The sequence below is a fragment of the Scardinius erythrophthalmus genome, assembly GCF_964197995.2.
Source record: "Scardinius erythrophthalmus genome assembly, chromosome: 4".
Classification (NCBI taxonomy): domain Eukaryota; kingdom Metazoa; phylum Chordata; class Actinopteri; order Cypriniformes; family Leuciscidae; genus Scardinius; species Scardinius erythrophthalmus.
Genome location: NC_138224.1, coordinates 20,626,330 through 20,647,551, shown reverse-complemented (window position 1 = coordinate 20,647,551; position 21,222 = coordinate 20,626,330). Strand labels below are relative to the sequence as shown.

Sequence of the window (21,222 nt, the reverse complement as noted above, 5' to 3'; positions counted from 1 at the left end):
AGGGTGATTTCAAAGCATTTTGAAAGTGACACACTTCCTGCTGCCAGTTGGTGGCGCTATAACTTTGACTCACAATAGTCACATCCATGTGATCGGCCTCTTACAACGAACACACTGCGGAAGTTTCATCAAGATCAGTTAATGTATGCAGAAGTTATAACACACTTCCTGTTTATCTTTTCTCGCTATAAATTCGTTTCATCGCCACGGCCAAACCGTTCGAGATATCAAAAATCCGTCCGCAATTTAGCATCCTCAATATCTTGACTTCATGCTGTAGCGTTTATACGCCCACGTATAAATATAATTAATTATTATTCATAACGAATTATGATCAATAATTAATAATTTAATTATTTTCAAAATTTACTGTAACAGAATCAATAATATGATCATTTATCAGTTCATCCAATGAACAGAAGGCATAAACAATTATTAACTCTAGGAAATATAATATCTTCCTGGCCAAGAAAGAATAACCCCCTAACAGTAAATTAAGAAATAGGGTAAAAGCATAGGTAACTTTTGATCGAAGTTCAAGACAATAAATCTGATAAGCACATACACAAGCAATATCTTTTCAAATACAAACCATACTTTATTGATTATATACTAACTCATAACTAACACAAACAAGACTCTATTGATTATCCTAACAACTAACACAAACACACGCGCACGCATACACACACATTCATACAGGTTGCAGAAAGGAAGAGAGTAATAAAGAAAGAAATACAAACAGAAGAATGAGTTTGGGAAGAATGGGTTTAAGGGTAAGAGGAAGGAAATTCCGAATTTCTATATGCACTTGTAAGACATGACCTGAACGAACCATCAATCATTAATTTAACCCTTCTATCGTTTCTTAGACAGGTTATTACATTTATCAAAACACCAGTTAAGATTTTAGTCTGGAGGTAGTCTACTTGCGTCTTTGCTTTTGCGTTCCTTTTGGGAATTCCTTTGGTCAGCGTCAGGGTTCGTTCGTTGGTTATAGTCTCCTCGTGCCTGGATAGATGGGGCGAGGACCAGTCACGTGTGGCTGGCGGTCGCGGATGGTTGATGCGTCTTTGAAGTTGAAAGCGTGCGTTGCAGCCGTGAATCGTGGAACGAAACTTTGCAGCAAAACTTAACTTAAAACCGAGACTTTCAATCGGAAAAGAAGAATAACACAAAAGAAAGAAAGAAAATAAGATACGGAAAGGAGCTAGATGACTGGAAATTGAATCTAACCCATATCTGATATTAATTTGGGTTGATCTGCTCGTCTGTTAACGTTACATGGTTACTAAAACCATCGTCTGCCGTCTCCGTCTTTGTTCTGCACTCGTTGAGAGCTCTTCTGTATCAGAACATTTTGAACGAACTAACTTTTGAACTCCCGAGAGCGAACTTGGAGAGAGAGCCTAGAGAGTTTTTGGGTCTAAGGTTTTTAACTAAAATTTGTCCTCCCCTTCTGAAGAGAGCGGACCAATTAGACACTGTTCTTTGTTTTCAAAGTCATAAATCATGTATTCCCTGAGGGGTTTTTCTAATGAACCTAAAAGACCAGATGCAGTTTAGGCATGATTTCGAATTATCAGAATATGAACATTTTTAAACAGATTTAATTCCCGTCATCTTGCTATTTGTGTTCGTAAGATAGCATTGATATGAAACAGTACACACTTCACACATTCACACGTCTAATAATTATAATTATAACAATTACATGAATTATATGGGATCAAAGCATATTAAACGGACACATATATATCGTAGAAACACATAGAATGATGTATGATGTTTTTAAGTCCGTTGAAAATTGTTCTTGAATGAGTTTTATGGATCTTGATAGGTAAAGTCTTTTTGGTGTGCAAAGTTTAGACATTCCAATCTGAGGTCATGGATAGTTCTTGCTGAAGAGAGGTTTTGTTCATCTCTCATGGGACCAAGATGGGGTCCGTTGGCCGCAGGGGTCAGCAGTACCATTTTCTGAACTGATCCGTCTTGCAAAACTATCAAACGTTGACCAGTTTTTCCTTAAGTTAACCAATAAAAATGTCTTTGGTAAGCAGACTTTCTGGAGACTGGATGATTTATGGCTCTGGTTCGTGAGGACTCTTGTGAGACCTTGGTCTCTGTCTTTCTCTTAACCAATCAGTAATTTCGGCAACAAAGATAGTATTGACCAGTTATTTCGTTAGTGCTGGGGGTCAGTTTTAAACAGCCCGACTGGTTGGCGCCTGGCCCCGATGACAAGATGGATGAGGATCATGAGACGTTCTGAACAAGTCCCCCCCCCCCCATTCATCGAGAAGCAGAGAATTTGAATTAATATTCAAAAAGAAGATGAGTCGGTGGTTGGTTCCTTCTCATTGTTGTTACAATGCTGACCGAGTTTGGTGTGGATCGGATCAATTCCCTAGGAGGAGTACATTAAATTCCACAGCATGCGTTTTTCAAACAACCCATAATAGCTGACTTCCTGTTGGGCAGAGCTAATAACTTAGAGCGCGAAAGTTGTTCGGCCCGATGAGATCTATATGTGTACCGAGTTTCATACTAATACGTTCTTGTATGTGTCCAAGATTTAAGATTGTGTTCTAGGGGGCGCTGTTGAGCCCCCCTGCCACGCCCGGGTACCAGCTTCAGCCCGGCCCTAATGGCCGCGGGTTCTGACCTGCGTGCAAAGTTTCATGAGTTTTTGAGCACGTTAAAGGCCCCAAAAGCCCCCGAACCCTTGAAGAACAATAATAATAATAATAATAATAATAATCCTAACGAAAACAATAGGGCCTTCGCCCCTTCAGGGCTTGGGCCCTAATAATAATAATCCTACCGGAAACAATAGGGCCTTCGCCCTTTCAGGGCTTGGGCCCTAATGACATGACAACTTATCGTTATAAAAGCATTATTTATTTTATTAAAAGTTAAAGGGTTAGTTCACCCAAAAATGAAAATTCTGTCAGTAATTACTCACCCTCATGTTGTTCCAACCGCGTAAGACCTTCGTTCATCTTCGGAACACAAATTAAGATATTTTTGATGAAATCAGAGCTATGTCTCACTCCTCCATAGGCTGCTATGTGACTGAAACTTGCTGGCCCAGAAAAGTTATTAAAGAGATCGTTAATATAGTCCAAGTGACTCCAGTGGCTCAATCTTAAGTATATCAAGCGACGAGAATACTTTTTGTGCGCAAAAACAAACAAAAATAACGACTTTATTCCACTTTTCATTTCCTTCTCTCTGGGCCTCGTAGTGTTTTTGCGCTGCGCGTCTGTGTTGCACGTCATCACGCATCACACACATGACCGGCGTCGGCCAATAGTGAGCCTACGTGGTGACGTGTAACACAGACGCGCTACGCAAAAACACTACGCGAACCAACTAGAGGCCCAGAGAGAAGGAAATGAAAAGTGGAATAAAGTCGTTATTTTTGTTTGTTTTTGCGCACAAAAAGTATTCTCGTCGCTTGATATACTTAAGATTGAGCCACTGGAGTCACTTGGACTATATTAACGATCTCCTTAATAACTTTTCTGGGCCAGCAAGTTTCAGTCCCTTAGAAGCCTGTGGAGGAGTGAGACAACTCTCAGATTTAATCAAAAATATCTTAATTTGTGTTCCGAAGATGAACGAAGGTCTTACGGGGTTGGAACAACATGAGGGTGAGTAATTACTGACAGAATTTTCATTTTTGGGTGAACTAACCCTTTAAGAATTCAGGTTTGTTTATCAGTACCATAGCAACGATTTTTTTCGCACCGCACTCGTTCGGACCTGGTTCGGACCCATTCGCATGTGGTCTGCGAATCTCCATTGGAAATTAATGACTTCTGGTCGTTTCAAAGCCGTATCGGAGCTGATTTCAACTGCCAGTGTGAAGGCGGCGTAACTGGTGCCTAGCAGATTTATGTCAATAGATTAATAAAACACAAAATGAATTAGTCTATAGAATGCCTCTCATTATAAACAATACATAAAATTATTGGTAAAACATTTTTTTGATACTATACCACACTGCAGTGATTCTTGTAAATTCTTGGGCCCATAAAGAATAGCCAATGTTCAGTTTCACATATTATACACTGACGATGACAACTCTTTCCTACATTTTAATAATTACCACCTGTCAGTGTTCAAATTGTGTTTTCCTCCTTTTTGTTGCTTTTTTATTTCAGGAAATAATTACAGATATTTGGATGTAAAAGGGACACTTAAACTACTTATACAGGCACACAACTGCAGTATGCGAAGGGTGTGTGACATTTATGACATTATGACATTGCACCTCCCAGAAACCCTTGCAAACCAATTAAATACAACACAAAATAAAGGCAGTGGGTGCCTTTGTTTGTTACTTTGACAGGTTAATTATTCATCCCATGGTGTTTTGAAGTTTTGTGCAAAGCATGCTGGTATGGCTCCCTTTTACTAATAGAAACGACCGTTGTATCATAATCAAAGGCACCATTTTTTTATTACACAATAATGGTATTAAAATGAAAAGATAATTACATCTAATGTAATGCAGAGATATCTGACTGCTTAATGTCTCTTTGTTTTCAGGGAAGATTAGAGGTGTGAAAAGTGTTTGCAGATGTGTACATGTATGAATGTGCACTTGAGGAGGTGAAGAAAGAGGTTGTAATACATGACCTTGTTCATGTTATAGGCATCTCTGTGTGTGTGTTAGTTCTGTATGCTTTGAGTCAGTATTAACCCGGCTGAACAAAGCGACACTTCAGCCTATAGTGAATATATGGGGCTTTCAGATTGATTATTACAGATTACCTCTTATGTGTGATGTAATATTGGCCAAATGACCTGTACGATGATGTAATACATTCTTTCTATTAAAAGGGTGCATTTTCCATTTTAAAAGCATGATTTAACAATTTTTTTTTTGTTTTTGCAAGATCATAAGCATTCTCTTAGAAAAAGATTGTTAATGGATAGAGTGCTGCATGAAATTTTGTACCATTCCCTCGAGAGAAAAAAACAGAAATATCATTATTGCAGAAATTAAGCCAACAAACGTTTAGGATTCTAATACACGTTTTGTTCATCAAGATAATCTTCACAAATTAACACAACTTTTATTGATTTTGAAGCCTTAATACAATTGCCATAAGAAAAAGCTAAAGTTAGGCTATTAACATTTTGTGATATATACAATTGGAAAATACACAAGCAGGAATTTCTGAATTAGAATAGTTTGCAAAAATTCAAGTATAAACACGATGAGGCTGTAAAATCAGACTAGAGAGTAGATGTTTGAGCTCGTCCTACCTTGCGTCACCGACAGCAATGTAGGTCTCTATATTTGAATATATACTTGTGTATTTTTGAGCCAATGAATAGTTAATTCCAAACTCAAAGTCAAAGCCGAGTCAATGGTTACACATCTCAGAGGGCACACTAGGGGCCCGATTTAAGCACATGGTTTAAAGCGCACGGCGCAAGTGCACTTAGGTCGTGTCCGAATCCACTTTTGCTAGTTTAATGACAGGAAAAATGGTCGGCGCTCCCGGTGCATGGTCTAAAATGGTTGCCCCTATTCTCTTAATGAGTAATGGGTGTGTTTTGGGCGTAACATGAAATAAACCAATCAGAGTCTCATCTCCCATTCCCTTTAAAAGCCAGTTGCGCTCGCGCCATGGCGGATTCGCTATTTACATGACGGAATTTGATAGTGGAAAGACCGAACGCGTCTCCAGAGAGCAAAAGGATCTGCTCGTGCGCTAGATTGAAGCGCGCAAGCAGACCATCCACGGGACAAGCCGGATTCTACCATATCTTTATGTACACAATAATAATCTTTTACATTGTAATCCTTTTATTTTTAATATTTGGCATGTGTGCTGTTGCACATCCCTGTGTGTGTAATAAGTAGAGTGTACGCGCGTTGTGGACCTGCCTATAGGCGCACATTACTAACGCGCTCTTTAAATAACAAAAAACATATTGCGCCATTGACTTTAGACCAGGTTTCAGTTTGTCAATGGCGCAGTCTATTTCTGTTGCCTCAAAATAACAACGTGCCAGTTTTTCGACTTCCAACCAAACTTGGGTCTTCAGCCGACAAAGTTTAAATCCTGTTTGGCCAGTAGGCGGAGATCAGGCGGTCTCTTGTGTCTGTTTGAACGCTTTCGATCACATGAGAGTTTACACGACAAAAGCAATCAGATTGAAGTGGTCAAAAGCTCAAACCGTTTTAGATCCTGTTTACACCTGTATTTAGTGTCGTCCACTTGTGATCCGACTGATCAAAACGCATCTCAATAACAGGTTTAAACAAGGCCTAAGTTACACCACATCATATAAATAATGTGCCTTCTTTTCTTTGTAAAAGAATGTAAGAAACAATTCATTGATAATGCTCTAGATGGCTTTACTCTTTTTGAAATAAATAATTCTTGTAGATAAAAAGTCTATCCTGCAGTACAATGACAACGTTTCCAAGAAAATCATTTAAAAACGTAATGAATATTTGATTTTCATCCATAGATCATGATCTTTTAATGTCAGTGGTGGTGTGTGTGACTGGAGCAGTGTGTGGACAGAGCACAGAGGATGTAAATTTAGCCCAGGGTGATATTAATAGATTCGGCCATGCCTGGCTGGTGCACACCTGCACACAGGCGAAATTACACACACATAAACGATGCACAAGTATACACACAAACAGGCATACACACACCTTCCTGGTGACGGGGGATTTTGTGTCCTTGATCGGGGTTTGGACAGGGGGTGCTGGTGTCCTCTCGTCCTTCATTTTGGAGGTTGGTCGGGTACATCTGAGATGCAGTGCTTTCCAAATGTACTGTAGATAATTAGCTGCATTACAAAATGTTACATTCACTGCTGGTATCTAGTGATGTAATTTTACTTCCACCATTATCTGGTTCAACTTCACCAAAAAAAAAAAAAAAAAAAAAAAAAAAAAAAAAAAAAAATCAAAAGTTCTAGAATGCACTGTAGATTTTTTTTTTTCACAACAGGTTTTCTATATTTCCATTACATGATGTTTTCTGTAAGGTGTTAATGTGATATACAGAGCAAAAAATTCTACACTCTCATCCAATATGTAGAAGACATAATAAAATTGATCACATTTTGCAACCTATTTAATGTGCTGTAACAGCTAGTAGAAACAACATGCTTTATCAAGTCAGAGCAGCAAACAAGTAAGATTGCAGAGGATTTTTATAACTGTAAAGCCTGACATATGAAATAGAATTATTAAATGGAACAGTTTATTGAAACTTTTGATTACTTATAAAAAAATATCATGCTTTTATTTTATATAATATGATATAATGACAATATGGAGAGAAAAAAAGAACTTTCATTCAGTTTTATTATATTTTAACAAATAAAATTTTGTTCAGATGGCTAAAGATAAGATTAAAAGTAAGTAAGATTAAATTCAGATGGCAGAAGACATGTAAAATATCCTATTATTGCATTCGGACCGAATGCAATGATTGGATGAACATTTTTTGTGGTCCCGAGACTTCCAGAGAAAATATATGTGCATGTTTTAATATTCAGACCACTTCTATTATTGATTTCTATCAGGATGTGAAGAGAATTTTAATCAATACAACAAAAAGTGTATATAAAAACATTACCCTACCTTCAAGGGTAAGTGGAAGAAATAGCTATTTATGATAACAACTTTTTACAGTGCATATGAATACCATTTAATACAAAATGTATTATTAAACTCTGGTAATTCTGTAAGTGTTCTTATTGATTCAAGCGAGCAAATCATTAGACTGATTCTGATCATTTGAAAATTGTGCATTTTTTGTCTGATTCAACAAAAGAATACTTGCACAAGAGTCATTCAACCACCAATCAGACTAAACTGGCTGTGCTAACAATTGGTTTCCCTGTGCAATGCGCTGTCTATTTATTGTCTTTATTTTAATTTGTGGTTCTTCGCCTTTTTTATTCTCCATAGTACTGTAGATTTGACTGTAAAACTGCTGTTTTAAATAACACAACATGATTTGACACCAGCACTGGTAAGGCTTGAAATGTGATTACAAAGGTTTTGTGTGCCTTGATTTATGAGTGGGAGAATTGGGAAATGTCAAGATGGGATTATCTGTAATTTAGAGGTGTGGAAATATTACATTGTGTTGTGTAAATCCGTTCCATGCGGATATCCTGAGGGGACTGCAAATCCAAAACAACATTCCCCTTTGAGGAACAGGTTGGCACACACTTTCAGGACCAGTTTTTTCTTTTCTTTTCTTCAAAATCAAAAGCTGAACTGAACTGAATTTATCAAGTTTTACGCAACATTTCCTTACAGACTATAACTTATAAGAGATATGCACAGATAATTAAGACACGAGTAATTAACAATAGCAGCCTCATTATTCTTGCTTTAGCCTCCTAGTCACACAAATCTGTTTATAGAAAGTAAGAGGCGGCCACATGCGCTATGAAATATGTATATAATGAGTTTTATGTAGGAGGTGGTGCACATGGCAAAATGTGAGATCTTTAAGTATTTCTAAAGATTTATAGGGAAAGAACCATTTAATACAAGAAAGAGAATAGAGACAATGATAAAAAGAGCAGCACAAATTTAAAAAAACATTCATACATTTTTATAGTTTTATCTAGAGCATCAAAACTAGTAAAAGTATGCAATTTGGTGTATATATATATATATATATATATATATATATATATATATATATATATATATATATATATATATATATATATATATATATATACAGTATATGGCCAAAAAGTAAGATGAAATTCTGGATTGTAATGTAAATCAATGAGATTTTAATAAGCAGATGATTTACACAAAATACATATAAAATGCTTTAAATAAGTTTAGTAATTTTTACTCAAGTGTTTAATTAAAATGTATCATTTTAAATTATTTAAACTTGATAATGGGTTAAAAATGCTAAATAACTTCAATGTTCACTAGACACCACTTGCTGAGTTAAACATGCAAGTTGCTTAAACACTGACCATTGCGATCAATATGAGACAATATGAGGTACAATGACTAAACAAAATTGTTGTAATTATCATGTAATTATCATTGAATAACATGTTACAAGTATTTCATTTAAAAAAAAAGGACACTGCTAATGTTCATCAGCAAGGTCTTTCGTTGCTGATACAGATAAAGTGTAGCTCTTTTAACAGATACTAAGTGCAACCAATCTATAAAAAGATGATTTGTTTTGCAAGTAGTTAAAAGACCATTATTCTTTTCCAAACATTAAAAGTTCATTTGCTTTCATGCCAGTGACAGTTCTAAAGCCAATTAAATCTGTATAGGCGATACTGGAAAGCTGCCCATACTGTACTAGCAACTGTACAGCAATCCATGCACGTACTAAGCATAAAGTAAGATGAAACTAATTGGCTGTTCTGTCAGAGTAGAAATAGACTTAAAGGCCACTGCGTTACCCGGGTGTCATGTGAAATAATGCGATGATGGCTCATACTTTATACATTAACTGCAAGCTGTAAATATCTGTGTGCGAGGGTGTTAGATACAAAGGTATATGTGTTGGTGCAAATCAAACATCAGTTGCACACTAAACCATCCACACTAGTTAGGTCAATTACTGTAAGTATAAATTTAGAAACAGGGTCTGGTTCAAGGAACGAAAACAAAAAACGGAAATGAACAAAAACACTTATTTGAAATGACAATTAACCGTATAATAATGTTATTTTATCATTCTGATTTTAATTTGGCAGTCTACCAATCATGAACTCAAATACAGCTTATGCAAATGTGACGTTGTGTCCAAATCCCGTGAGTGAAATGCCCACGCTCGGTTGTCAAGTCATCATAGGTAATTGGCTGACATTAGCTTTTGGATCTTAGGAGTTTTTCCGAGGATATGCCATCAAACGTTAGAGCATTACATTTAAGGGAAATTGAATTTTCATTTTTCACACCAGCGTGGTGTGTTTTGAAACCAGCGAAAATGTTACTGTTACTGTAGAACCGCATCCTATTCAGGAACAAACTGCATTTTTTAATGTTGTAATAGCATTGTGGCTTTATGTATTTTCAGATACTTCATGTGCCATTATTAACATTTCAACAAGATCAAATGGAGTTAAGAGGTTTTTCACCAGAGAATGTTGCATGTTTTGTCCGTCATTAGAAAAGGTCCGATCTGATACGGTAAGCATATCGCATTAGGTATATGATGTCGTAGAAATTTTAAACTGTATATTAAACTAACCATGTTTCTAACCATATTTAACATCTAACCTTCTCTTTCCAGGCCTAACATGATAACACTTTGAAACACAATGTACTAAAACGTTTTGTCCTGTGTTTTTGGATGTTGTATTCATACCCCTTTGACTTTGGTTGTGTGAGTGTATAAATAACACATTTGGGAATTGAAACTAGACGGATGACTAAATTTGAACCTTGTGATTAACAATGAAGTAATCACAAGATCAGAGTTTGCTTTACCAAGTAACAGAAGGGTTTGCATATGAAGAACCAATCAAATTGTGGGGAAATTATGTAAGCCGGTATGACATTTTTTGCCATACCTCCTTATTCTATAAAAACTGTTGTATTCTTGTGCACTGTAGGATTTTCAATGAAATTTGTCTGAGATCCTCCGGCCTTGCTTCTTGGGAGAGATTCCCTGAGAACTGCTCGGGAAGATCTCCTGGCCGTGATTAAAGCATTTAGAGGACATTTGCTAAGGTCTGTTTGTCAATTATTCCTGCGCAGGAAGAAATCTAGTTAGGGAAGCAAGTTAGTTAGTTAGACATATAGGATAGAAAGGGAATGTCGATTGGAGACAACCCAGGAAATGTTGATTGGAGACAACCCAGATAGACATATAGGATAGAAAGGGAATGTCGATTGTAGGCAACCCAGGGAATGTCGATTGGAGACAACCCAGATAGACATATAGGATAGAAAGGGAATGTCGATTGGAGACAACCCAGGGAATGTCGATTGGAGACAACCCAGATAGTTAGGTTTAGGGAAAAATCCACGACAATGACTACGGCAAATATGAGACTCATATTATATTAGACTAACTTTTCTGCTCCTCAAATAAACATTAGCCTTTACAAACATCGAGTAAAGAAAACGTACTTATTCAAAGAACCAGTTCTTTAAATAAGCAGAAATGCGTGCAGCACTTCATTCACGATTGAGGCTGGTGGAGCTACTGTATGAGGTTTTGTACAGTTTGAGGATCCACTAGAGTCATGATGTTTAGTCGTAAGCTCTTTTTATGATAGTTTTATTCTAGATCTTGTATAAAGTATAGGCAGGCAAAAAAAAAAAAAAAAAAAGAAGTTATAATATTATTAACTGGCATTTTTTTTCAAATCAAACCATTTTTCGAACAGTATGTTACAGCATGAACAGTCAGGAATGTTAAAATATTGAACCCAAATAATTAGTTTTTAGTTTTTAAACCCTGTTTAGAAGTCCTCTGTATCTTCTACAGGTCCACACGCTTTAGCACCCTGATATAATTGGAGCTTACCAGCCAGCCAATGTGCTCCTTCTGCAATTACAGTGTCACACCAATATGGAAAACAGTTATTATTCCTAATGGCTCTCTAGTCAGAGAAAGAGAGGGAATATAGGAACAATATTGGAACTCTGTTCCAAATTCAAACGTATCCCAAGGGCATAAACTCTACATGCTACACAAATAGCACTCCTCGCATTGAGGGCACAGGAGACTTGACTTATAACTGATTCCAAGTTTAATGTTAGCATGTTCCTAAGCTAACAGTGCAGTACCAAAGACAGTAGGTCAGTGATTCTTTACCCTGGTCCCCGTCCCCCAACACTGCACAATTTGAGTATCTCCTTTGTCTGACACACACATGATAATGAGCTGATGACCTGAATCAGTTGATTCAAAATGCAATTCAAAATGTATAGGACCAGGGTTGAGAACCATCCCAGACAACAACATAGTGTCGACCCAGATCCGTACAATCCCAGATTCCACACATACTGTACCAGATGTGGGCCGGATCTGGGCCGACACTATGTCACTGTCTGGGATTGTAGGTGCATACCTATTCGCTTCCTTCAGGTGCAGTCACATTTACCGTTTTTTGGAGAAAATCCAGTAATTTTAGACGCAATCCATGTGATAGGTAAATTTTCTTGAGGGCAAAATTTTCACGTTGACCAACAGAAAGATGTTTGGTTTGAAAGTGACTTTTGTGAGCTTCATTCATCTCTACAATATTTGACAATAGACCTTTTTTGCCAGCGAAATTTTACCGAATTGTGACCTCACCTTTATGCACTTTTCTAAGTAGTTTTGTAGTATAAATAGTGTATGAAATCATTATTCATCTTACAATCAGAAAATGCCATACAGACTCACAAAGCAATGTGTATATATTAAGAATGTTTATTCCAAAATTAGTACTTGATACATAAATAATAATTTCATCATATCGACTTACTAGACAATCAGAACTTCAATCATGCTTTCTCTGATTAATCACCGATTCCAAAAATTACAATATAATTATTTTTTCATACATGAGTTGTGCAAAGAAAATATACACTAGAAAGCAATTGTACACTGACACAAAATATATAACAATTCATCTGAAGGCATCACACAATTCCAAGAATTCAGTGAGAGATTAAGGCCATTTGTACAGTTATTTTCCTGTTATTATTTTTTTTTTACTCAAAACACTAACAATAACAAAAGACCTGGTGAATCTCTTGTAAAACTGTACATGCAAACATAGTGCACGTAATATTTAGATATGAATAGCATACAATATAATATTTGGATATCTTCAGTAAACAAATTTCATGTGAGTCGAGTCACACATTTAAAAACACTCCGATGATGCTTGCCAAGCTGACATCCACTCGCTCACACACACACACACACACACACACACACACACACACACACACACACACACACACACACACACACACACACACACACACACACACACACACACACACACACACACACACACACACACACACACACTTACAGGTGAATGGGCTTACCAAAGTGGCAGCTGCCGTGGAACCAGCAATGCAGAGAGGAACTAAACTGAGGGCAAGTAAAGGAATGTTGAGAGCCAACATTCCCAGAAGAGAGATATTATCGTCAACTAAATCCCAAGGTTGAAGTGCTGCTTTTTCACACATGCTTCATTCTTCAACTGTCACACTGTGCAGTTCATGCTCACCAAAGTCAAGATGAATTTGTTCCTCAACGATCTTAAATCTTTTTGAATCTGTTTTGTAGACAAATATAAATTGAGCTCACTTTCTTTATGAGTATTTTATAATAATATTATAAAATGATTAGAACACCAAACTAGCTTCACTTTTTTCAGCCAATTTTGCAATTATGTTTAAGGTGAAATTTAATTATTATATTAAGTCAGTAATTAAAGGGGTGGTTCGGGATTTTTGACATCGGACCTCATTTTTAAGTCAGCCTGGTTGTTATTCATCAGTGGAGACATTTTTTAAAAAAAATATCCAGTCCTTATATTTGGATAGTTAGCCGATGCTAGGCTAGCGCGAGTCAATGGGTATATGTTAGCCAGCCATTAAAAACCGTTTTACCCACTCCACAGTGCACCAAACGCAAATCAATTATAACACTAGACTATCGATGTATATGTCCGTTGAGAGAATAATGTTAGAAATCAAACATTACCTTTCATCTCAATGATCCCAAAGGAACTAGTTTCTCAGCAGCTGCGGAATTTTACTATGCTCCGGTTAGTAATGCGGCAAAAAGTAAACACACAGTGTGCCTGCGGCAGGTAAATGCCGGTACTCTTGCATCATGTGTGGACCGGCTCACTCGGTTGCCTAGGTAATCAATATAACTCCGCTGCTGCTGTAGACAAAGGCTTATGATTACAGGGAACAAATTATAACTAATGCAATGTGATGAAAGGTAAGTTTGATTTCTAACATTATTCTCTCAACGGACATATACATCGATAGTCTAGTGTTATAATTGATTTGCGTTTGGTGCACTGTGGAGTGGGTAAAACTGTTTTTAATGGCTGGCTAACATCTACCCTTGACTCGCGCTAGCCTAGCATCGGCTAACTATCCAAATATAAGGACTGGATAATTTAAAAAAAAAAAATGTCTCCACTGATGAATAACAACCAGGGGTGCGTTTCCCGAAAGCATCGTTGGCCAATATGGTCGCAAGTTCATCGCAATGTCCATTGAACTCTATTGGTAACGACGGAACTTGCGACCATAGTTGGCCAACGATGCTTTCGGGAAACGCACCCCAGGTTGACTTATAAATGAGGTCCGATGTCAAAAATCCCGAACCACCCCTTTAAGCGTACCAATAATTCACATACTTTTTGTTTTTATTTTGTTACTTTTGTTTCATAATTTCAAACCTAAAATACATTTATTTGGCAAATGTTATTTTTTGTACAATACTTTATAATTTTTAGTAATCATTTATTTGCTCAGTATGTTTGGCACTAGTGTTTTAAAATACTTTTAGCAGCTACTTTATGTGTAATATTTCAATATTGCGTGTGACAAAGCAGCACAACTGGGGAAAAAATCCTGAATTCCAGAACAGAAGTTAAAAAGGGAATGTTCCCCCTCAACATGAGGCTGTTACCCAAAATAGTTCACTAGTGTATGATGAAGAAATTAGTTGCTACATACTAGAAGATTCACATTTACTATATGTGAACGGTTTAGAACAACAACAAAAAATTTTGTTTTAGTATTTTGCAATGGTAATAGTCAAGAAAAAAAAAAGAACTCGTTGAAATGTGATGTTTAGATGAAGACATTAAATGATTATTTTCCTGATACTAGCAGCACGTTTCTAAAATAATGGGATCAAAAATATTTCTAGAAAATACTTTTGTAAATTAGGCGTATAATTCTGCATCTTATCAGGTTTCAACACTTTATTATTCACAATGAAATCCAAGAAGGATTTGGAAATTCGCTTTGTGCTTTTTTGACACTATCTTTGGGCAAATCTACTAGATACTTATTAAATATGATGAATGAATCTACATGTTATTGGAAAAACATTACACAGCATCACCAAATCAACAGAAAATGACAAAACATCCATACAAAGTTTTAAGACAAAAAATAATAATGGCATCTGTGTTTTTGACCACTGGGCTCTTATTTGAGAGCAGCTGCTCAGATATAAATGTAATGAAGCACGTTGCTATGAGGTTTATTATGCACAATGAGGTGCCCGTCAAAAAAAAAAAGAAGAAATAGAATAGAAAGTGAGTGAGAGAAAGAGAGAGAACATGAAAAGGCCAAATAACATGAACGTTGCACGACATGCATCGCATGCCTGAGCACACCATTTCCATGCAAGAAATGTGGTTTTCCGCGACGACACCAGCCGCTGCGACCTGACGAGCTTGGCAAAGATAACATGCTGCGAGGATCATGTTGAAGATATACACTTATAAAAGTTAGATCCAACAGTAAGAAAATCATTAACATGTAAACATTGAGTGAGAGCTCAGAGAAGAAAGAAGAGGAAGAGATAAGAAATTACAGAACAAGTCTAAGTCTTCAAATTTATGTACAACAGTACACTTGAGACTGGTGATTTGTTAGCCTTTTCCCAGTCTGAGGAAGAGGAAGCTGCTCTGCTGTTCTGAGACATGGCGCAACATCGTCAGCTCATTTTATAGTCATTCCTTCATACGCCTTCTTTTCACGACGAGCCAGAAACGTGAAGTTCATGCTATAACATGGCTCTCAGAAAACAAGCTAGCCAGGCATTGAGAGACAGAGAGAGAAACTGAGAGACATCCTGACAGAGAATGCCTGTAATGGAAGTAAACCTGTCCTCAGAACCCTGTCGAAGCATGGTGTCCATCTACAGCCCCCATAGTGCAAAGAGAAAGGGACAGAAAAAGCTGAGGAAACTTTCACCTCACTGAGATACTGCAAGGCTCGCTCCTGGGCCCATTTCAGATCTGAGTTTGCAGCGGGTGTCCTGGCGGTGTGTAAGGAGGGGGAGCGGGAGATGGCTTGATGCCTCTGGTCCTCATATAGGATAGGAACTGGTCTGGTATCTCAGCGAGAACGTCTTTGGCCAGGCGGGCCATGCTGAGGATGTGATTCCCAGTGCGATCGATGTAGTCTCTGAATGGAACAAACTGCAAAAGCAAAAAGGATATTCAAATCAACATTTGATGTTCACAGACCCTTATCCCTTTAGCACTCTACAGATAAAGCGTTGTCGGGAAAACTCAATTCGCGTACCTACCCCGAATTGATAAAATCAAACAAAATTCTGTATCGAAATTTATAAGGAAAGCCCAGTACTTTGTTTAGGCTTGGTTTGTAGGGAATTCCAAACCTGCGCACATATATTCAAACGCACATAACTACAGAACAAATTCTTAATGCGCATGTGAACGCCATCAGCGTTTCTCACAGGTTCGCGTTTAAAGTCTGTGTAGAGAGAATGGTGTCGTCTTAGCGGCCCCAAATTTAATAACAAATGATTGTTGCGACAGAAGCGAATCAATCAAAACTAACTTTAGCTGGAAAATAACTTTACTAAAGAACCGCTATAAAGCCAAAACAATCTCTGTTACCTTAAATTATACGTTTATCTCTGTAAAGCTGCTTTGAAACAATCTACATTGTTAAAAGCGCTAGCCTATATAAATGAAGATGACTTGACTTGACCGACTGTTATTTAGTGTTGTGTAGAAAGTTTTTTTTTTTTCGTCTGTACAGACGGGTCACTGATTTCTTTTTTGGTTGGGAAAAAATGGAAAGAGCTAAATGAAGTTTCCTCAAAATGATTTAGAAGAATTTAGAATTATTGCTAAAGAGTTGGCCTGAAATTACCAGCCCAGTCTCACAACTCTTTTTGGTACAGATCCCTGCGCATGACATGTGGGGGAAAAAACTTACATTGTGGCCACAAATGAACAATTCGTTCCCATGACTTACTAATTCGTCAGCACATGTGACTACGGTAATTTGTTCCCTCGTTTCAAGTAAATTGTGCGCACGATATAATAATTAATTCCCTCGATTTACGAAACCATGGACACATTGTACTAATTAGTTCCCTTAGTTAAATCAAAATGAGGGAACAAATTAGTTAAATGTGGCTATGATTTAGTAAACCGAGGGAATTAATTATTATATTGTGCGCACAATTTACTTAAAATGAGGGAACAAATTAGTTCAATGTGGCTATGATTTACTAAAACGAGGGAACGAATTCTTAATTCGTGGCCACACACACACACACATATATATATACTGTATATATGTCCGCATGTCATGTGTAAGGGGACATATTTTGGCTATGTATTTCTTGTCCATACAGGACAGTGTTTGCTCTTCAGCATGTTCAAATATAATATGTTACCATTCTTAATTCAACAATATAGTAGGTAAGCTAATGTTATTTAAAACAAAACAAAGTCACATAACACATTAACATAATTCAACACCCATGTCAAAAGTAAAAAAGCTTACATATGATACAGTACATCGCACTTCAGCACGCTAACATATTGCATTCAACATGTCTGTAAGCAGTAAACAAACATACAAGATATAATGGCAAAAATAATGGGGAAACAGACCAAATTTGGGGAATGTTACAAAATACATTTCCATGTAGAGTAGATTTTATGGTATAAACACACGCTTTATGTTGACTTTCATCAGGTGAAAATAATCTGAAGCAGGTCTTGCATTCATCTGCATTTCCTCGAGAATTTGCAAAGCTGAAAAGAGCGATTAACCTGAAATGAGGGCACAGCCATCAAATGCTCAGCATGCCAATCAACTCAAAACGCCTTTGAGACTGAGAGCCAAATTATCCTAAGAGATACGGATGTTTCTGAGAGCACTACACAGCCGATTAGTTAAGAAAAAATGGGCTTTTAAGTATGTGCTGGCCGCCGGGAAGCCAGATCCACTGGAATGTGTGTGTATGCGAGAGCACATCTAATTGGACAAGCCTCCCTAGCCACCTATGATAGTCGATCATGCACACCGCCTGTTAACATATTCCTAACAAGCATGGGGCGACCCAGGAACATAATGATGACTGCCTCGGCTATAAGAGGAGAGGGAGGAGCACGGAAAGCATTAAGAAATACGATTTTGAGAGAGACCGAAAGAGCTCTGTTCTTAATTCTAAAAAATTCAGTTCAGTCAGAACACAGAATGGCTAATGTATGTGTGTTTCATGTATGATGGGAATGGGTATAATGAACATCATTTGCATGGTTTTAAAACCTGGAAATTCATCAACTTACAGTACATGGTCTATGTTTGAAGACCTGGATAAATTCACATACTGTACCAGTCAAAAGTTTGGAAACATTACTATTTTTAATGTTTTTGAAAGAAGTCTCTTATGCTCATCAAGCCTGCAGTTAAAATAATAATAATAATAATAATAATAATATTATGAAATATTATTACAATTTAAAATAATGGTTCTCTTTTTAAATATACTTTAAAATGTAATTTATTTTTGTGATGCAAAGAATTTTCATCAGCAAGTACTCCAGTCTTTGGTGTCTTATGATCCTTCAGAAATCATTCTAATATGCTGATTTATGATCAATGTTGGAAACAGTTGTGCTGCTTAATATTTTTTTTTATAACCTGAGATACTTTTTTCAGGATTATTTGATGAATAAAAAGTTAAAAATAACTGTATTTATTTAGAATAGAAATCTTTTGTAACAATATACACTACCGTTCAAAAGTTTGGGAACAATAACTATTTTTTTTTAAAGAAATTAGTACTTTAATTCAACAAGGATGCGTTAAATTGATAAAAGGTGATGGTAACGATTTATATTGTTAGAAATGTTTTTATTTTGAATAAATGCTGTTTTTATGAATAAATGCTGTTAACGTTTTACTCATCAATGAATCCTGAAAAAAATATTCCAAAAAAATATATTAAACAGCACAACTGTTTCCATCATTGATAATAACTGAGTATCAAATCATCATATTAGAATGATTTCTGAAGGATCATAAGACACCAAAGACTGGAGTACTTGCTGATGAAAATTCAGCTTTGCATCACAAAAATAAATTACATTTTAAAGTATATTAAAAAAGAGAACCATTATTTTAAATTGTAATAATATTTCATAATATTACTGTTTTTTTTTTTTTTTTTTTTTTTTTTAACTGCAGGCTTGATGAGCATAAGAGACTTCTTTCAAAAACATTAAAAATAGTAATGTTTCCAAACTTTTGACTGGTACTGTGTGTTATCCACCATGTAAAAGAAAATTTGAGCATTAGCATTTTAGCATTAAATATGCAAAGCGGTGGGGCCCCAGGACCAGGATTTGAAAACCACTGTCTTAAGGCTTTTCACACCAAAAACAATAAATATAAAGATATGGTAACACTTTATTTTTTAAGGTGACATAGTTAAACATTACTACATGAACTTACTATAGTAAAAACAGAACATTATGCATTATTACAAGTAGGCTAACTAACCCTATTATGAAGGGTAAGTACATGTAGTTAATTCATATTATGCAGTACTTATTTGAGTAAGTACGATGTGTCACCTTAAAATAAAGTGTTACTGATAATTATATTAGCATCCACACAATAAAGTTCTGTGTTACTACATATATGTGACCCTGGATCACAAAACCAGTCACAAGTCGCACGGGTATATTTGTGGCAATAGCCAACAATACATAGTATGGGTCAAAATGATTGATTTTCCTTTTATGGCAAAAATCATTAGGATATTAAGTAAAGATTATGTTCCATGAAGATATTTTGTAAATTTCCTACCGTAAATATATTAAACATTTATTTTTGTGAGTGAATGCAGCACAAATGCGAACATAAATGGACAACTTTAAAGGCGATTTTCTCAATGTTTCGTTTTTTTGCACCCTCATATTCCAGGTTTTCAAATAGTTGTATCCTATCCTAACAAACCATACATCAATGGAAAGCGTATTTATTCAGCTTTCAGATGATGTATAAATCTCAATTTAAAAAAATTTGTGGTCCAAGGTCACATATTTACTATAGTAATAACAGTAAATTATACATAATTATAAGTAACTAACCCTAAATCCTTCTGCCCGAAGTCCCAAAGCAAAATGCTGTTGAGTACCAGTATAGATGGATGTTGCATTGTTCCAAGAGTATACAAAGTGCAATACAATTTTCAGTGATAAACCTACTTTTTTCAATAACTGTTTTATTAATAACCCTCTGCTGATCTGACAGTCCATGCGCGAGAATACAAAAATGCGGAAGTACAATGTGTAATTTTTTACAAAAGCCCTGGAGTGGTCAAAGTCTGTGTTTTGCTGACAAACAAATGAAGAAAGAAACACAGAGAACGAGTAAACGTGATTAATTTACATATACCGACATAAGAGGGCGTGGAAAATCTGGGAACTTACACATTAAGTAATATAATTAATAAACAGAAAATTGCAGTACATTAATTGTAATTAGCCCTTGCCCTTTTTTGTAATGTCCCTTTATTAATGATGATGGCTTAATGCTTGAAATACTTGTTATTATACCTGTACGATGTCTCTCTCAGCATATCTGCCCCTCGATGAGATTCTGACTTCATCCCCATCCAACTCGATCATGGCTGAGGACACAGAAGACACATAAGAAACACGCATGACCGGAGATATGGAAATGGGAGTTAGCTGTGTGTTTGAGTGCCCGTGATTGTGTGTGTTTTGAGTATTTTAGTCTTGTTTCATTATTACTAAACCCATCTGCATTACTGTCACTGTCACATTACATGCTCATTTACTCTGCAGTAGTACACAATCCTTTTATCCACTCAAGCTCAAGACCTGAGCACCACTATAAAGCAAACAGCACATCTAGAGGGTAAGGGAATGTGTTGTATAGATAAAAATAGCTGAATATAAAAACGAGAATACAAAGAAAATAGGTAACTCTTTAGGTTAGGGTCCAATTCTCACTATTAACTAGTTGCTTAATATGATTGAATATTACTAGGATATTGGCTGTTTATTAGTACTTATAAAGCACATATTAATGCCTTATTCATGATCATATTCTACATCCCTTAATCCTTCCCAATACCTAAACTAAACAACTACCTTACTGACTATTAATAAGCAGTAATTAGGAGTTTATTGAGGCAAAAGTCAGTTAATAGT

The 21,222-nt window shown here is 36.3% G+C and overlaps 1 protein-coding gene across 2 annotated transcripts in view; it reads right to left on the bottom strand.

Moving 5' to 3' along the window:
- Positions 1-21,222, bottom strand: part of LOC308689201 (copine-8) — a 148,520-nt gene that overhangs the window by 10,114 nt on the left and 117,184 nt on the right. The window contains exons 19-20 of one of the 2 annotated variants that reach the window (XM_081362788.1): positions 20,602-20,675; positions 15,962-16,188 (exon numbers count right to left, since the gene is read on the bottom strand). In XM_081362788.1, the coding sequence (XP_081218914.1) occupies positions 16,000-16,188; positions 20,602-20,675 (263 nt within the window). In that variant the 3' untranslated portion in view covers positions 15,962-15,999. Of the gene's footprint in view, positions 1-14,414; positions 16,189-20,601; positions 20,676-21,222 lie in introns of those variants that run through there. The other variant, XM_081362787.1, reaches the window with a different exon arrangement.